At 44.2% G+C, this 19,681-nt stretch overlaps 1 protein-coding gene across 1 annotated transcript in view; it reads right to left on the bottom strand.

The window, feature by feature from the left end:
• The window catches only part of SIAH3 (siah E3 ubiquitin protein ligase family member 3), a 44,071-nt gene extending 26,318 nt beyond the window's left edge, over positions 1 to 17,753 (bottom strand). Inside the window, exon 1 of the mRNA XM_010228138.2 lies at positions 17,552 to 17,753. Within this exon, the coding sequence (XP_010226440.1) occupies positions 17,552 to 17,686 (135 nt within the window). The 5' untranslated portion in view covers positions 17,687 to 17,753. The remainder of the gene's footprint in view (positions 1 to 17,551) is intronic.
• Positions 17,754 to 19,681: the final 1,928 nt, after the last annotated feature.

The following is a 19,681-nucleotide window of genomic DNA, read 5'->3' as shown; positions in this document are numbered from 1 at the left end:
GAATGTATATGTTCATCCTATCCATGTTAGGCAGTTGTGGTAGGAAGGTGGACTCCAGCCTGGAGTGCTCTCCATGGTTAATTGCAGTTCCCTGGGAAAGAACTTTGCAGTCTATCCACGATCCTTCAGAGATACTTCTTCCAGCCAGCACGAACCAGTTGGGGCACCAGAGGCAAAGCGCAGTCCAACATCTTTTTCCTCAACGAAGTCCTTTAAAATTTCCCTCTCACTAAAGAGAACAGGATGAAACTAAGTCCATCCTATCAGTATCAAAACTACCCCTCAATTCCACTCATTTATTTTAAATCTAGTTGAGATCTTAACCCCAGAAGAGCCTAGTTCACTAGTTTTGGTTCAAAGGTGGCAAAAATCACAAGAAATGAGCGTAATACATTCACAGCTGTGAAAACTGGAAGCAAACCTTAGCTGCAGTTTAGTCCTAAGTAAATTCTAGCACAAATTATCTTCAGTCAAAACTTCCCCCATCCTCTTAAATCATCAAGCAGAAGCTTTTTGCTGTAGGTCTTCCCTCCGTGATGGCAGAGCATCCCACAGGCAGTGTTAAAACATTTGCTTCAGAGGCAATTGGAAAGCATCTGGCATGAAATTTGCACTTTTGCCCCTGGAGACCCAACAGCATCTCTGTTTTTCCTGTGATTCGGATAACGAGTTTACTGTCACCTTGGGACAATTCAACACACCTACAAAAGTCATCATTTTTTTAGACTGTTGGGGCTAGTACTAGAGCCTTGTCAGGAACTGAAATGTCCTCACAAGGTTCATGGTTCATGTACTTTAAGGTGAGATAGGGAATAGTACATGTCCTTCAACAGGTACCATTCTGGGCTATAAATGCAACCAGCTTATGTTTACTGTGCAGTTTCCTGGCCTTTGTCTCTATTTGTTAAGTATAACAGGTTCCAGGACTGATTAGCTGTGAGAACTGCATAATTAATGGCTTTCTGTGCCTTCAAAATCAAATGCATTTTCATCAGCCTCAAAAGACGCCTTCTTTCTCCTCGTACAAGGTGTGAACCGGTAAGCGCTGAGCCCCTGAGACTTTCCCTGACTTCAGAAGAGGTTTCATCCCTTGTTCCACAGAATAACTAAGAATGCCCCCTTATTGAAAAGAGAGGTCACGGGGACTTTCTTCTTTCCACATCACAGACCTTCCTCTAACCTCCAAAAGGCTTTGGTTATTCCAGCTCTAAAATGGAGGAAACCGTATTTGCAAGGAAAACTCGGGTTTCTACTGGAGGAACATTTTATGAAAACCTGGCTATTTGCCAAAGATAAGCATGATATTTTCCAGACCAATGAACCGTGATCTCGTTACTGCAGCAAAAAAATGAGTAAGACAATCCTGTCATGAGAAATAGAAACTTCAGCATTCAGTCAGAACAAAAGTAGAGCATTAAAGGGTTATAATATTGCCAGCTGTGTATCCCCAAGGCTGAGGGAGCAGAAAGCTCACAGTTTGTCCCCAGTGATAGCCCAGAAGGAGCAGGATGAGAGTTGCTTCAGGAGCCCAAGGATCTGAGGGTCTGCAGGGAAACATGCTCTCTGCTGGATCCTAGCTGGGAAAAACGATTGAATAGGTCAGGTCACTTTTCCTCTTCTGCGGCACAACATCACAGAGCTCTGGTCAAAATACAGTTTTGATTGAGGGAGAGCAAAATTATGTTTTCCTTCCTGGGGAATTAAAAGAAAAAGAGCAGTCTAGCAAACTGGGGGCAGTATGTCACAGTCAGTGCTGAAAAGAGGATGTGTGGAGATTTGGGTGCTGCTGCTTGGCTAAGCGGTAAGTGAAAACAGTGCTGGCTTTTAGAAGGTGATGAAGGCCCACCAGGTGGGCTTGCAACCTGGCGGTGACTTTCACAAAGCCTCAGAGGGCAGGAAGTGCTGAAAGGCTCTCTGGATCCAGCTCTTGATGGGGGCTGCAACCTCACCATCAGGAGCAGGAATTGCCACGGATGGCAGGAAACATGAGGAGAAGCTGCTGTGGAAGGGACAGCTTGATGTGATGAACACCCAGGGAATACAAGACTATTGCAAAGCTGTCCGAGGGAGGGGAGTCTCAGTGAATCGATACAAACCTCTATTGTCGATTAGCTGTGATTGATTTTTGTGAGGTTATTTCATTGCTTCTCCCCCGCAGTAAAGTTACTTCAGTTTGTACAATAGATGCAGTGTTTCTGTGGGGATATCAAAGTTCTGCTGGGCAGGAGGGAGGGAGTACTTAAATTTCCAGGCTTCTGCATGGGATCTCATGTTGTTTCTATTTCTTTAACATTCAGGAAAAAGAAAACACTAAACACCCCCTCTCCAAACCTTAGATTTCCTAGATAAACAAATATAGTCTTTTTTCTTCTGCTAGTAGTACAACATCTTAAAATATTGAGTTTTTCCTGTAAATATGTTATGTTCACCAATGAAAGTCATTGCATCTAATGCGAGATCTTTCTAAAAGACTTTACGTAGCTGAAGTTATAGCCCTAAGCTCCTGCAAAAGAGTCTTGGCTTGGCATTTCTTCAGCTGGTCTGATGAGATTACCATAATACCTTCTTTTAGCGTCAAAATATAAGAGTTCATGCCTGCAAGGAAAAGCATTTCCTTGTGCCCTCACCAAGGCTTTCCCTTGTTGTTCTGCCAGCAAAATTTCCAGTCAGATCCCTTATTTCCTTTGCCCTTGTTGTCTGTTGTGCTGACTGTCTCCAGATGTGTGTCCTCAGTCATGTCCAAAATGTGCTGTGAAGACACAATGTTGATGTCAAGGATAGGAAGATCCTCAGGCTTGCAGCTTCCACTTCATTTAGGCCAAAGCAGACAGGAGTGCGATGCCCTGAGGTTCTTGGGGGTTAATGAGGCAGCTCGGCAGTCCCTTGGGATGGTGGTATGACCCTCCTCCCAAGGATCAGCACTCTAATGTCCCGGGAGGGTGATATCCCTGAGCATGCTGTAGAAATGGAGGAACTATTTAGCTCATATGGTTCCCATCTCATCTAGCAAGTTGCAGCAGAATGCATGGTCCTTGAAGGACTATGTTGCTATTAGACCCTAGCAAATACCTATTCTCCTCTTCTCCCCCAATTAATATTTGTTAGTGTTATTACTGAATGCAGATTCATTACATTTTAGGCCACACAGTACAAGTTGTTCATGATAACGTTCTCCTCTACTTTGATCATTATATGCCCGGATCTTTATGAAAGTCTTTATGTAGAGACCTACTGTCTCTACAGATGAGTTGATTTATGCTCCATTTAATGAACCTTGTTCTATTGCATATTGATTTTCTGTGTGGTTAATAGCTTAACTTAAAAATAATGTGAAGGCCATAGCCATGTTAAGCCTGTATGAATAGAAAAGTCCCACCATAATAGCACCAAAAATTGTTGCTGACCTGCAGCTAGTGCATTGTCTCTCAGTTTGAGAATCTGCTTAAGCATCATCACTAGCAAATTCTCCCAAATAATTTTTCTCAGAGGTGAGCTCATAAGTAAGCTAATTAAATACCAAATGGGTTATTGCAGTTGTATTTATTGGCCATGAGAAGTTATGCATCTCTGACATTTCCCTCTGTAAATATGTTTTAAATCAGTCATTGGTAGTTAATTACCATTACTGTAAAATTAAGGCAAATAGATGTATTCTAGATGCTATAAGGCAGCTGCTTTATGGTAATTACATAACATCAGTGCTTAGATAAAAATCCTGGAAAATCAGGAGCATCACATCACAGTACAGCATTTATTGCTTCCCTAGCCATTGCTTCTGGATTAGAGAAAACGTGCAGGATATGTCTGCATTAGCAACTAGGACTGCACAAAGCAGGAAGGAGCGGGAGTCCATTTACTGCTGTCCAAGTTGTTTCCAGGTATTTCCACTTCAGACCTGTGGCCCCAGTACAATTTTGATTGAAGAATAGTAAAATCTATTTTCAGAGCTACTCAGATAATTGCCTGGAGAAGGATTTACCTCATTAGCTGTATGCATTTCTTTCCTTTTTCATTGTTTGGGCTGGATTTGGATTTTACTGAATCACCAGTGTGGTGAAATATAGACGATATATGGCTAAAATTCAATGGCTTATCTTTTCTAGAAAAAGACACAGAGGTTGCTAAGCTGGCATACATCTTTCCAAGAAAGCATCTTCAACCTTGATGAGAGTGGCTGAATTTTACTCTGTCCAGAAGTTGACACCAAAAGCCAACTTTGCTGTCTTCACTAGAGAAAAAGTCAAGTTGTGTATCAACACGCTCTTGCTGCAGATCTACCCTAAAAAACCCAATACCCTCCTTACAAGGGAGGTTATGGGGCTGCAGCACACCTCACAGCATCTACCTTACATCACTATTTTCTGCCCTCCGCCACCTCCTCCCATGTGTCAGGTGGAAAGGGCATCCTTCACTTCCCTCCTCAAGGCAGGCAGGGATGGCCTGCTGTGTAATGCTGGTGTGCCGTGATTGCTTCATTCCCTCTCAGTGGTGGCTGCATATTAGCCACGGATTGATGAGCCCTGTAAGTATTACTTAACGCTCCTAAAATGCTTTATATTTTCTAAGTAGAGTATAATCATCATTAAGTGATTAAGGTAAAAAATAATAAACTTCAGTTGCTACAGATGAGTTTCAACTTCCTCATGTCTGGGCATGTCTGAACGTTTACTTCCTGATTCTGAGCTCAGGAGGGTAGATCCCCCTCGGTCTCATGGATGTCCCAGCTTTCAGACATTTCACAGTATTTATGGCAACTGGACTCATCCTGTGGATGGGTCCCTCGTACACATACTCCATCTACAGCAGTCAGATTTGAAAAATTTGGCCTCCATCCCAAATTACCTAACCGGTGTAGGAGAATATTGCCCCCTGCCTCATGTACAGAGAAAGAAGCCAAAGGCACAGATAACCCAGATTGAGCCTAGAGGCTACATAGATGCCTCAGTCCCTCCATGGTGGACCATGACAGCATATGGAGGTAATCACCAGCTTTGAATGCAGATAAACCACAACAGCTCGCAGGATGCTCCAGTGAACAGATCCTGCCTCTTGCAGGGCTTATTATTTCAGGCACAGCACCCAACTAAGGCATCTATTTAGCCTCTAGGCTCAATTTGGGTTATCTCCAGCCTCTCGTGTGTCATTGTTCTGTCCTTTTTTGCACCCCAGGTTCTGGGACTAGCAGGGACAAAAGAAGAACCAGTCTGTCAGTGTCTGCCTGTACCGGTAGGTTCAAAGATTTTGTTCATACACTGAGGATAAAAATAGTACAGAGATGAGCACACCAGGCCTCTGGGCTGAGCACCGTCTGCCTCATCGTCAACTGTAGGCTGAGCTCAAAGCATGGAGCTCAGTCACTGTGGAGGCAGCTGAGCGCTCTCCAGACAGTTCAGCCTAATTTTACCAATGAACTCATAAACGCATGTTAATGGGATGGGTGTTGAGGAAGTCTGATGAGCAGATTGTCCCACTCAGGTAAATATAACTACCAAGAGGTTGATATGTTTCCTCCAATGGAAAGGAAGTAGCTGTAAAATTGAAATTAGAGTAGAGGACTACTCAGCCGCAGAGAGAGAGAGACTAGGGTCTCGCTCATGTTTCAGCCCTTGGCTACTTGCAAACACCAGGTGGAACAGGTCTTATTGGAGAACCTGTGCTGTAAATGCTCAGGTTGTGTGTTAGGCAGGACAGAATCTGTCCACAGCCAACTGCTCAAGTTGCCTGGAGCAGAATTAAGACCCTCTTGCATGAAAAGCCATATGGAAGTTTCTTCTGTGTTGTGAAAGTCAAGAAACAGAAGTTATTATTAGAATAAGAGCTGGAAGGCTGGTTTCAGCATCAATTAATTTTCCCTATGAGTGCGTAAAGAAAAGGTCTTCCCTTCCCCAACATCTGTTTCACCAGTTTGAGTTCTTTTGCTATAGGCTGTTGATTGGCTCGTGGCAAATTAAAGTTACTTTAGTTAAAGCACCAAATAGACAAAATATCCAGATGCAGCTTGGATTTATCTGTGAATTGGGATTTTTTTTCCTAATCACTGTCTTGCTATTAAAAATTCATTAAAGGCTTAAAAATTATTAAGAGATACCTCATCAGTAGCTCATGTTTCCAGCTTAGCTGCAACTCTAAATTATCTCCAATTGCCTTGTGAAGCTGCTGGAGAGATTAAGCTGGCTTTAGTTCTGTTTTCTGATAATGCCTTCATCTTTTATCAACTGCCTGAAAGAAAATCCAGTCTTTAAATTCAGTTATTTACAAGCTAGTGGTTATGTTTATGCAACCTTGCATGACCTGAACATTTTTGAGTCTGTTTTTGGAGATATTTTCAGTGTCTAAAGAAATCCAATAAAGCTGTATTATTTTTAAAGCTGTATTATTTCCCATATGACTCAGACTCCCCAGAGTCTGAAAGACTCGTTTTAGGAGAGAACTTACACTTAAAAGAGAGGCTCCAGTGTGTCTCTAAGGGAGAAACTAGATGAAGCATTTGTATTGTTAGGTCCGGTACACCCGGTTAGGTCCGGTGCACCCTACAGTATCTGTTTTCTTGAGGCAATTTAAATCTTGACCTGGTCAAGTCAGTAAAACAGTCAGTAGATGCAGCCTGCAAGTAAATGCAATTAAATGCACCCCTATTTGTAAGGAACAAGTGTCTGCGACTTGCTGCCCTCTTTCTGTTTGCTCTCTACTGATGTTGACATGTCCTTGTGGGAAACATGTCTTTGAACCTGCTCACCTGCATGCAGATAATGGGACATCTAAACATGTCACGTATCTTGAGACAGACACGTGCTCAAGCACAGGATTCTGCTTGATGCAACACAGTGAAAGAGGTTCTCAAGAACCATCATCAGAGCAATGACAGAGAGGAAATTAAGCAAGCTAGACAAGCATCTGACCACGTCACAACTGCTTTGCAGGACTGTGAGGAGAGAAAATGAAATGCGAACTCCTCACCCAGGCTGATGGATCTTAAAAACCTCCATAATATTTTTCAAGGACCAGTGCCTCAAGACTCCTGGCAGATACCCTCCAGTCAAGCTAGCTGTGGTGCTCAGGTAGCGGAATCTGCACCACCACTCGACTCTGCTGGCAGTTATGACCCCATGGCCACGCAGCATGCGCCTGCATTTTGACTGTCTCTTCAGTCTGGCATCTAATGCAAACTCTTCTAGTAAACCCCGCAAGGAACGCAGCTGAGGGAGGCAGGAGGAGCGGGCGTATGACCCAGGGCAATGACAGCTCGCAGGGCACCAAGGAGTCATATGGGGTGAGTAAAATTTTAAGTTGCTGCAAAAAAATGCATGCCATCGACAAAACTCCATCCTGCAAGCCGTGAAGTGGCCTAAAAAGGCCAGATAAATCAGCTTTTCCTATCTTGAATGCTGCTTTCTCATTCAAAGTTGCCAATACCTGGCCAGCACCAGTGGCCTTCACCAGTGAAAGAAAAATGTGAGAAACGAACTTCATCGAGCTCGAGAACAGACTAGAATCTAGTCAGGGAACAGAAACCACTCTACCTAAACAGCCACTCTGCTTTGAACCTCTTTGTATAACTAATTAAAAGAGCCCGCATATCGAAAAGCAGGTCTGAAGCATCAGGGAAAAAGTAATGGAAAAGTAATCATGAAGAAATTAATTGAATAAACCCAGGGAAAGTTTGTTCCGCTGGCTGCCATTCTGTAAGGAGAACGAAAGGCAAATGTGGTTGAGTGGGTTGTTTGCCTCACATTATTCATGCAGCACTCTTTGGGAACATGTTTACCATTGTGCCACAGTGCAAAGCTGTTGTAGCTAGCTGGTGAGCAGTCTCACTTCTCCCCTTCAGAATTTATTTCACATATAAGCACAAATAAGGATACTTATCCCAAAGCATATTCAGAAATACAACTTATTCTTTTGTCATCCTTCTTCTGTATGAGTGTCTCCCTTCCAATCCAGACTGGATTTATTAGCTGGTAATCTCTGTGGGCTTTTAAAATACTAGATGTTTTTATAAATGTGCTGACTCTGCTCGTCTCCCACATGTCTATCAGTCTTCAGTTTTCATCCTCTTCAGATATTTCCCACAGTTTTCCTTAGTCATTGCTGGTGTAAATGTCCAGTGATTGCTCTTGAGACCCTCGTACTGCATCCCCCTTGTCTGCACACTAGGCTCTGGTTATATTTAAGGTTATAAAATCATAACGATTCAAGTTGGAAGGGATCTCTAAGCACCATGTGGTCCAATTCCCTGCTCAGAGAAGGGTGAACTGCAAAGTTAGGTAGAGTTGCTCAGGATATTGTCCAGGCAAGTTTTGAAAAGTCTTCAAGGATGTCGATACCACCTCCTCTATGGGCAATTTGTGCAAGAGACTCACTACTCCCATGGGAAATAATGTTTTGCTCATATCTAGTCAAAATATCCGTTTCTTCAGTCTAAGTCTGCTCCTTCTTAACCTTTTAGTATTTATATCCAGGAAGAGTCTGGGTACTATTTCAACCCATTTGTCATCTGTAAACACCCTAGTATCACAGTTTTGTTTCTTGAGTAGAGGTTCCTTGTAGCAGAAATAAATTAAAAGCCCTCATCCTTCAATTGTGTTGCACGACTTTTTTTCCTTTCTTTTTTTTTTTTCTCCTGTGTCTGAAGTTCACCTCAAAGCTTGCTTTTAGGGAATGGAAAATAGGTTGTCTTATCTGAACCTGTGTAAAATAACAGTGAATATATTTGGTGGTATAGGATCCAAATTTTCTGGGTTAAGGAGATAGTGCTCTCCTGATTAGGTTTGCTTTTGAGCAAGTCAAAGGAACTATAGGACATTCATGGAGGTAATTTCACCCCACTTCAGCCATGTAAAAATGAGGTATCAGCCATCTGGTCTTCCTTGACAGTCAGTGATGAGAAAGGCTTCCTTTCAGGGCAATTCATTCCTCCAGCCTTAGGCTCCACAAGTTGTGGTATCTCAATCAATCAGGGATGTCCTCAAAGGAGCTCTCAAGTAGCACTAATAAAGAACACATAGTAGGGCCCCACAGGCAAAGTATGGGCCTCACTGACCTGTTGTATCTGCCTTTTTTGGACCACAGCGCTCCGGCAACTGGGATAAAAGGTCCCTGCATGTGACAGTATGCACTGCAGGGCAGTGTTGAGAAAGTGCTTCTACCAGGCTGCACTTCCCTACTACGGAGGAAAAATGTCTTAGACCCCCTTTGCCCTCTTCCAGGGAAGGGGATGAGTTTGTTGGACACCTGCAGGATTTTCATGGAGTCTTTAGCTGGATTTAGCTTGAGTGCCTTTACAATAAATATATCAGAATAAGGCTCTCATCCTGCAAAACATACACATTTTTGAACCCGTGCACCTGCAGAGCTCACGGCACTACTCTGTCACCTAGCTCAGCACACACATAATATAGCACCGGCTGATATGACTAGCACTGCCATCCTGCCGTTTCCATTTCAAACTCCATTTCCACAAAAACCTGAAGGTGACCGCAACCTTCCCCCATGCCCCAGCTGCCACACACAATCCCTTTGTGGTAGTGATTTACTCCATTTTCACACTTATTACTTTGCTTATTTTCCACATGGTAGTCCCTAATAGTGGAAGAACATTTTCGTCCTCTGCTGATGTGTTGTTCTGCTCCACAGCAGCTGCCTCTCTGCTTGTCTGCAGCGTTTATTTGCTTCCTACGCAAAGGGAGGTTACTGATTTCATCCTTTTTTTTTGTCTCATTTGTGCTCCATTTCTCTGGTTTGCTTTCCATTTCAGCTGACACTTCATGCGAGAGAGAGTGTGATCTTGTTTTTAAGACAGTCGCAGGAACCTGTGTCTCTGTGCTACACATTTCCTGGAGGGTGATGGGCAATCCTCCAACCACTATCTAGCTCAATACTTTCACGTGTAAGATATCAGTAACACCTCTAAAACTGTGCAAATGACTTGTTAGTGGGGAGGCCAAACTGGAAGGAAAAAGAAATTCATTTTGGACCAGCTTAGAATTAATTGCTTTAGAAGAAAAGAATAGAACCTAAGGCACCTAATTTGGTGTGAAAACAATGGATTAATTCATTTGCAGGATTGTTTCAAACAGTTTTCTACTTTAAAAAAATCACCCCAAAATAAGCATCCAAGGCATTTAGAGGTGCCTGTCACTCTCCCCCAGTGGCATTCTCTTGTTGTTGCTGAGACTAAAGGGGAAAGCTAAAGATAAATCCATTAATGTTATATAATGTGCTCTGAAATGCCTCTAAATAAATAAAACAGCTTCAAGTTGTACACTGCCTATGTGTTAGGCAGTTTGCCTGCAGTGCCAGGATGCTCTTCCCCCCCTAAAGGAGACCAGGTGGTGACAAGCAGCAGCAGACCACCCCAAACTGTTCTCAGGAGGTCTCCACGCACCACTGAGGTTTCCAGCACTCAGCACAGCCCTCCAGCCCTGCGCTCGACAGTCCTTGGAGGTAAAATCTTCATGTGAGGGCCTGAAAAGCAGCTGCAGCTGCTGCTCTGACAGTGCTTGGCTCCTGGTGCATAGGAAGCAGAAAGGATGTGTGCCCATCCTTGTGACGTGCTGTCCAGACTGATGGCTTGACATCAAAGAAGAGGAAAAATGTTCTCTTTTCCCTCTTCTGGGAAATAAATTGCCATTGTGGCTCGCAGCACTGGGTGGACAACAGGCAGTGGTTGTACCTTCAGCTAGACCTGACTTTTCAAGTCCTAATCACGGGGTTATATCATGACAATGTTTTTCAGGCACATAAAGCGCTTGGCTTCCTTGCCATCTGCATCAATGAATGGTGACAACAAGATATCCCTGCTTTTTGTAACTATCATCGTCAGCAATTGCTTTATAATGGGACTTCATATGTTGGTAGGTAAACTGATGGCACTGAGCAATTTAATGACTGAATGACTGCGATTTCTTTTGAAGGATCCTAAAGGCAAATAAGGGATCCAAAGCTGCAGTGAAATTAGTGACATTTTCCTTTGGTGGGAGTGAGAAAGGCCAAAATTAGGTTAGTGACAGGCAGACAAGGAGAATCTTTTGCTTTAAGAATTTTTTATGGCTGGGAACAACTACAGTGAGGGGGAACAATAGTGCAGGAGAAAAGACACTTAACAAAAAAAAGACAAGTTATGAAAGGAAAGGAAAAATAAAGCAGTCTGATAAGGTATTTAATGTCTCAACATTCAAGCTTTTCATTTCCAAATAAAGTGCACATGGCGATAGGCTGGGAAGTTGTTCCCATTTTTCAAAGGATCCAGATGAAGAGCTCAGGCCCAGGCACTCCCCAGCTCCACCAAAAGTTGGCATTAGACTCAGATCAGCTGATTTTATCTGTCCAGCTCTACTAGATTCACAGATTCCATTCTAAAAATCATATCAAAAGCAGCACTGGCATATTGCCTAAACCTCTTTCAGTTTTCCAAAGGGATTTGCTCTCTGCCAGCTGCGTTCTGCACCTGGCCAAGAGACACCAACTACCCGTTCAGTAGGGAAGAGGTTAGGGTGCTGGCGGCCACCTGAAACGTCCTTAGAGCCAGGCAGGAAAAGCATCATTAATTTAGGCTTTCTGCGGCATAGGAAGCATGGAGCTGGCAGCTCCACTTCTGCTGGACAAGCAAAGCCTTTCCTAGTACTACTTTTCCTCAAAATGGTACATTCATACAGAAGCTTCTGGATAGGAGGAGTGGGCATTTCCCATACCTCCAACTCTCCTCCCAATCTTTCGTCAAAAAGCCGCTGTCCACTTTCAGGCGCAGATGTTTCTTGCCTCGTCCAAGGAGTGGGTCTTATCCCTGACACAGGGGAGATGGCACCACAACCGCAGCTCCTTTACTTGTGGAATCTGCCATGCTTCCTTTAAATTCCCTGATTTCCATGTTCCTCTGGTAACTTCAGCATCTCAGATTCCACCCGAGAAGTTTCTATGTGCCCCCAACTATGGGTAAAAAGGGAGCGTGAAGCCTTTGATACTAGAAGAGAATTTCACTAAATAAATGTAAAATATTTTATCTGTAAGTTGCAATTGTAAAGCAAATTTCATGATGCTTGGGAACCTGACCCAGGCTTTTTTGTAATGTCTAGAGCTTGCAATGTCATATTCAACGCATGGCTTCTCTACTAAGGCAACCAACAAAGTGTGCTAATTAATGCCAACCAGGGAGATTTCTGGGGGTGACTTACGTCTGCTGGGAACCATACTGAGAGCTCACGACTCATTTCACATAATCAAGACTTTTATTAAAACATCTCTCTTTCCCCTGCACCCTGTGTGCTAGCAGCAGCCGTTATTTTGGGGCAGCGTTTTTCCTGAGGGATATCTGGGCCATTATGCATAACTCAAAGCACTACCTCGAGAAATTCTTGATATACCGAGCTGTGGCAGAGCAGGTGGCCTAGACAGCAATATTTGGCTGCACCTGATAGCTGCTCCCAACTCCTGCTGCCAAGCACTCTGTTGAGGGGAGAGAGATTTCTCTAATATTATAACGGTGCTGTCTCTCATTGATAACATCTGACTCGAAACATCCTGGAATCAGGTTGGGTTTATTATGAACATTCATATCGGCCACACCACTCTCAAAATCACGTGTCATCCCTAGGTAGGAGTGAGCTTGATATCTGGCCACTCCATCCCATCTCCAGAGCCACATCATGACAGGCTTCATCAGTTAACAGCGATAATTAATTTTCTAAGGCAGCATCTGCCAAAACCCCTCTCACGTTGGCTGTGGGGTTACTGCCACTTGGGCACCCCAAACTGCAGGAAACTGAGGGTGCCTCTCAGGTGATGGTGACATGATGGTTAAGGGTTGTCCCTCTCTTCCCTTACACCAGATAACTAAATAAATCTCCTGGGGGTATAATGCAGCATGGTGCTTTATCCCCGACAGACCTCAGCGTGGGGATTAAAGTGGATTACAGTGCTGTTTGGCTGGCTGCTGCACCCAGAGCCTAACTCTTACAACAGGATTCAAATCCCTGCCCTAACTCAGAGCACATCTGCGTGTTGCTTTAAAACATAGCTGTAAGCCAGATTGCCCTGATAAACCAAACTGTGACCCTTTCTGAATGTATGACTGAACTCTATGCTCTCCTTTAAATATGGTTCTTTTCATAATTTAATGAGTTCCTTTAAGAGATACAGAGATCTAGAAAGGGTGTTTTTATAATAAAGTCACATTTCCCTCCCACATTCAGCAGAGTTAAGGATGCGTGCACAAATCTAGTAACTCCTTGAATAAAGACAATATTTTTAATGTAGCCATACACAGTGTGTATGGAAATGTTAGGGCCTGACTAGGGTTTGATTACACTGCAATAACGTATTGTGTAAGGCTGTAGGGAAAGAAAAGAGGCCAAAAGAGGAAAAAGGAAGAAAAAGGAAGATCGGAGGGTGGCAGAGAAGACTAAAGGACTTAGTCCATTCTGCCTATCAAATGGTTAAAGGGAGATAAATTTATTGCCTATAACATATCAGAGGAGTTAATATTCCTGCTAAATACTCTCCTGGCAAGTAGCTGAGTGGTAAAAGAGTAGTTTAAGGAAAAGGGAAGGAAGTAATCAAGCAAGCAAGGAATGCTGCTGCCCTGAGCATCTCCCTCTCACTACCATGGCCCGAAGGAGAGCAGACCCTGAGCTGGGCGGGTTCACGTTGCCTCTCCAAGGACAGGCTTCAGGGCACCAGCATGCTTGAAGGAAGCCCAGGTTAGGAGGCAATGCATATAATATGATTGAGAATGAAGGTGACCTACAGAAGTGCAGGAAATACATGTTTTTCTCTGCTCAGCAAGCGCGTTTTGATTACAGCTCAGCGCCAGCTCTCAGGGCGCCATGAGCACCCTGGGGGAAGCTCGTGAAAGGACAACGGGCAGAAAGCCAGAGGAAAGACCAAGAGGCTGCAAAACAAAACCCAGCCTGCCCTGTGCCCATGCCAAGTGTACCAGATCCAGGGGGATCCCTGCAAAATTGTCTCTCCCTGCTCAGAGCCCTTGTGTCAGCCTGTGGTATCAAGGGAAAGTAGCAGCAGATCAACAGAGGTATCTGAACTGATGTTCTGAGTTTTATCTCTTAAAATACACTGAAGAGCTCAAAAACCTTCTTGATTCAAGGATCTTGCTGTCTGAAGAAAGGCATATGTTTCTTTTCAAATGGCTTTCTCTCATGCTAATTTCTGGACTCTTCCTGAAGGAAGAGGCAAGTTAAGGCTCTTGGTCACAGGACCAAGCAGACATCTCAGGGGCAGCGTGCCAGTGTGGGCTTTCAATCCCTCCTTTAATCTGCCCAAGGCTCCTCTTGATTTGGCTTCATGATGGGGAGAGCAGACCCATGAACAACGTTTCTCTGGAGGGTGCTAGGGTTCCCTGCCCACTGTCACCTGGTCAATATTTTATGTCATGCCAGAGCACTGATTCACATGTGATTGGCAACTCCAGGTCTCCAGAGAGGGCTGGGCCTACCGAGCCACCGAATGCTCCCTTTGACGGACGGGGGCAGGAATAGAGGTCTTGGTGCAATTTGACATTAACAGAGTTTTGCACATTGGCACTGATTGAAGACCTGACCTGTGTGAAGGATGTCAACACGCATAAGCATGCACAAAAATATGATGTCTGTCATTGATTATGGTTCTAGTCAGCCAGGAAACTGTTCTTTGGGTTGCTGTGTGAATATATAATAAAATAATCCCTTTGCAAAGGCTTACAATTTTTGCGTAAGCACAAATATCCAAGCCTTGGAGGGAAGGGAGGGAAATGACATTGCTCCTAGCCCTTGTTTTCCTAGCAGGCTTGTATTCATCGACCACATACCTTAATACAGTTTTCACTTCGCTTGTCAATTGTGAAGATAGATTTGGGGGCTGTCAACAAAATGTTACAGTTGAAATGACCCAGCTAGAAATAATAGACTGTGAAACACCAAAGTAGTCATAATACTGTAAACCACCACAGAGGAATACATTCAGACTTCTCATTTTTCATGGCCCCTCACGTATTGTTCAGTGCAACAGGACAGTCTGGGGACAACTGCTCTGCACCAACTTTATATGCCTCCATGACAGACCAACACATCTGTAGGCTCCTTCCTGTGTGATCCTTGAGGAGAAATAAGCACACAGGAAGCAGATTCACCTGCCTTGTCTCAGACACCAATTTTAGGACAGGACACTTTGTCTGCTAGAGGAATTTTACTATCTATTGCAAGAGAAGTGAAGGCAGGCTGACTAGTTCAGGCTTTGGTGTCTTACTTGGAGACATCTAGACTTGGCCACAGGTTCCTACCACGCGCTGGCACTGGTAGCTGAAGGCTTAAGGGATGCCTTTTGCACATCGCTCTGCACAAAGATGTCCAAACATCTTCCCAAAACCTTTCACAACCTGTTTCACAAACCACTGGCGAAATAGTGAAAGAGCTATTGGGAACCAAGCGAGATATCTCCAGAGTAAACCAGTCCTGAGGTCTTCCTCATTTACCCATTTGGATGTAAACTTTGTGACTGAGAAACACCTTCAAGCATATCTCACTTTCCCTTGACTTTGTTTTTCAGACCAGGGAGGTTTCTTATACACTTTCACAACTGCCTGGTGTTACAAGAGGCTCTCATGGAAAACACATGCAACTGGCTTCCCACTAAAACCCTACCACATGAGGGAGAACATTCCTTCGGACACTTCACCTATACACAGGACACTTTCCCAGCAGCTCCCATTTATTTCCAAGAGAGTTTTGCCTCTAGAGCCTGATCTCAAGAGCAGCAAAGTCAGCTCTGACGTTGCTCTTCCATCTCCTGGGCTTTGGATCTGAACAGTGCAGGGTTTGGCCGCAAGGGATTTGCCCTGAGATAGCAATGCCCTATATATTAGGCAGAGAGGCACTGAAGCATCAATTTATTTCAGTACATCTGTAGATAAAAATTCTGCAGCTCACAGTGCAGAGAATCTGCAACTTGAGAGGAATTGAACTGATTAAAATCAGGTGTAATAGTAGATACCAGGAGAGCAGTGAGTGGGTTCCCTTTCTCTGCTTGTGGGGCCTCATCAGACAGTGACACTGGCAGTGAAATTGTAGTGACTTAATGACTTATGATAACCATTTTATGCCTTTTTTCTTTTTCTTTTAATAATTGAAATGATAGATTAAGGGAGCTGGAGAGACAATTGCATAAAAGGGGTCAAGCGCAGAAGCATTCATTTAAAAAAATCTCTTTATGCACTTAAGAATGTGGCTCTTTCTTCCAGCAAAGTGCTTATCCATTTGTTTGGCCAGATCCTTTAAGATAATAATAGGGCTCTGGGTTTTTTTAATGGCCCGTGTTGGTGGCATCAGAGGAGCACGCTGCGAGTGCTGACACGGGAAGGGAGAAGCATCCAAGCGCCTGCCCCGGCTCCTCCGCACCGGGAGAAGGAGAGGGCAGAGGAAAACCCACTCACAGCCACTGTTAAAAATGACCTCTCTCCACTAGCACTGCCTGAAACTGGAAATTTAAGGGTACCTGCCCTTTTTTGAGAGTGCTGCTTTTTGGATCCAAAGGTGGAAGAGATGGGTTGCTGTGTGTATGCTCCAAAGAGGGACTGCGCCCTGCAGTGGACTTCTCTGCAGCTTGGAGAAGATGCCCCTTGCAACCCCTTCAAGTTCCTCATGGCGACTTCAGCAGAGCCAACAAATAAGTTGTCCTGAAATAAATTTGTTTCTGAGTTTGCATAAGGCCAGTAGAGCAGCACTACAAGCCTGCAAGGACTTCCAGCACCACAAGCTTTCCTTCTTTGAAGTTGGTCACTCGTTACTGTGATAAAGTAATTAAAGTATTCCAGTTGCTTTCCTTCCCTGCCAGTCCTTCCCCACATGTGGTTAAAAAAAAAAAAGAAAAAGAAAAACAGGGCTTTGGCATAGATGGAGCCGTTGCCGCTTTGGCAGTGAAAAATCTCAAAATGTGCAAATAAGAGAAATGTTTTATGAGGTCTATAAATAGTTTTGCATTAAGGCAAATGTATTTGCCTGCCAGAAATAGCTTCACCTTGCAAACGGCTAAGGACACGTCCAACACCGGAGGAGCACCTTCAGACACCCGTCAGGAGGCAGAAACAGCCCTTTCCACCCAAAAACAAACACGATCAACAGCTACAACCCCCCCGCTGCCGGCCCCCTCCTCCTTCCCGGCTGCTTCGCTGTCAGACCTGGGGACGGTCCAAGCGCCGGGCTGGTATCCTTGCACAAAAAGCAAAATGTATTCAGCAAACTAACTTTTTCAATCATTTTTTTTTGCCCCCCAAAAAACTGGGAAAACCTGTGTTTTGTTAAACAAAAGCAAGGAACTGGGAAACTTTGCTGATCTAGGGACAGGGGATGGGGGACGAGCAATGTCATCCCAGGATTGCTTTTAGCAGCTGCTTGCTGTCCCTCCGCTCCGGAGCGAGCCCTGCAGGAGGTCAGCAGGAGCCCCCTCCTCGCCAGGGCTGCAATGTGTTAACAACCCTCTCCCTTCCTCGCTCCAGCATCGCTTCCTTCCCGCAGAGAAATGCCGGGAGGGCGATGAGACGCAGAAGGCACAAATATTTACAACTCACCTTGAGGCTGTGTGTTGGGTTGACAACGCAGACGAGCTGCCCGGCGGCCGAGAAAACCCTCTTTGCCTTGTAGTGCTGAAACCGCAGGTGGATGAGATCTAACACAGCCCCAAAGCACTGGGTGAAGAAAAGCATCCCAACTTTTGTTGCTGCGGCTGCTGGCGGCGGGCAGGCGAAGCAGCCCCGTGCTCCTGGAGCCCGCGGAGGGAGTGCGGCCGGCGAGGACTACGCTCCGGCACGGCTTAGCATGCCTTCATATTCATCATCAAAATAAGACGGGAAGAGGCTTGCAGCAGCGGGGCGGCCAATGGAAAGGACAGAAATGTTATCCTTGAGGTCCGGAGACAGCCAATAACAAATGCCTCCCCTCCAGAAACTCCCTGATGAATTGAGCCTGGCGGAGAATGTATTATTGAACATTACCATACATCAGCACGTTGCATTTATCTTGTGATTACAGCCAGTCCTACGCGAAGCAGCGGAGATATGCAGGCGGAATTGATTGCTTAATGTCTCCATTTATTAATTGACTTAATTTAACAAAAGAGCTCTTAGGAGGAAGCCTAAATGCAGAGCGCAGAAAGGGAGCTGACTGGTGAAACTGTTAGAAAGTAGCAAAATAGATCAAATGGGCTGTATTGCACAGAGGGAAGCAGCCCCACAGAAAAATCAGATATGCGGAGGGAGTTGCAGTTTCTTCCTGGGGTTAAGCACAAGTAGATCTCACTCTATAAATAGATTCACGTCTGTGCATTTTGTGGGCATCAATTAGTGTTTTTTTTTAAAATTTTTTTTTACTGCCCTGATGGTTTCAAAATTTCATATTCAGCTGCTTTGCAAAGGAGATGTTCCCAGAACACTAACAACACCCCCCCGATAAAAATAGTGGAGGTCTTGGGTCTGGTGTAACTTGGGATAACTCCATTTAAAGTCAGCACTGTTCTCCTGATTTACACTCTCTGATGGATCAGGTCCATTGGACACAAAACATAGTAATTACTGGATGCAGGAAATATGAGAGCACAAAAAGGCACAGAGCATGCTTCTAAAAATAATGAAATACATGATGCATGAGAGCACACACACAGAAACTTGCACAGAGGGAGAAGTGGCGTCTAAATCAACAGAATAATTAAACATGCAGAAGGTTTTTGCTTGTCATTCATGTGCACATTGGCAGGCAGGAAATTACTAATTAGCCATTAGATTGTCCCAGACATTAAAAAATAAAGGAATTAGGAAAGTGCAAGGAAAACAACATGCTTTTGTGTGTTATTGCCGGTGCGTATCTGCACTGGTGGGCTGGGATTCGCTCCAAGCCACTGAGTCTCATTAAACTTGCGGCCCCATAGCCAGGTTTTCCAGGAGGTGAAGGCGCCGGAGCAGCCATGGGGATCAGAAATCACATTCATTTTGTGGGGCAATCCTGTGTGATATGTTGCTCTGCTTGTTAATAAATCAAAGAGGGCTAATTTAATTAGCTCTCTGCCAGAACTTCCTATCAGGGCACTGTTTAGGTTTGCTAGCTCAGTACTCAGATGGCTTATTTAGCCCCATGTAATCCTCTCCCTTCAAAGCAAAACAGATAAAAGTAGCTCCTCTTTCTTCTTTGGCTCCTTTTTAAATGTGAGGGGGATCGGGATTCTGCTCAGGATAGAGGAGCCCACATACAAAGCGAGCTTCAATCTGTGACCAAATTGCCACAACAGCTAGTTCTTAAATCAATACTGCAATACAGGCTCTGCCAGACTGCAGAGAATCTTTGTACGGGAAAAAAAAAAAAAAGGCTGGAGTAGATAAATAAGTGGAATATTGAGAATGCTGGAGCAGCTGACACTCTCCCCCCAACTCCTGCCCCGAAAAAAACAGACAGACAAACAAAAAAAATAGAGAGGAATATGTAACTTCCCATTCTTAGCATTTGCTTGTAAATGAGAACAGGAGATAATTTTTGCAGTGCTGAAAGAGACTCTGAGAATATTTTCAGACAGGCTGAAGGACAAGGGAGTGAACTGCTTTTCTTCGATGTATCTTTTTTCTTTCCTGTTCCCAAAGTAACGGTGAGTATTTATCTGTCTATCCATGTGTCTCTTATTTATTGCTATTCTGCAGATTGCAGCTGCAGAAACA

The sequence above is a fragment of the Tinamus guttatus genome, unplaced genomic scaffold (genome assembly GCF_059628265.1).
Source record: "Tinamus guttatus ecotype Peru unplaced genomic scaffold, ASM5962826v1 Tinamus_guttatus_pri_ptg000112l, whole genome shotgun sequence".
NCBI classification, from domain to species: Eukaryota; Metazoa; Chordata; class Aves; order Tinamiformes; family Tinamidae; genus Tinamus; species Tinamus guttatus.
The sequence above is the reverse complement of the archived record's forward strand: the minus strand, read 5'-3'. Positions and strand labels throughout refer to the sequence as shown.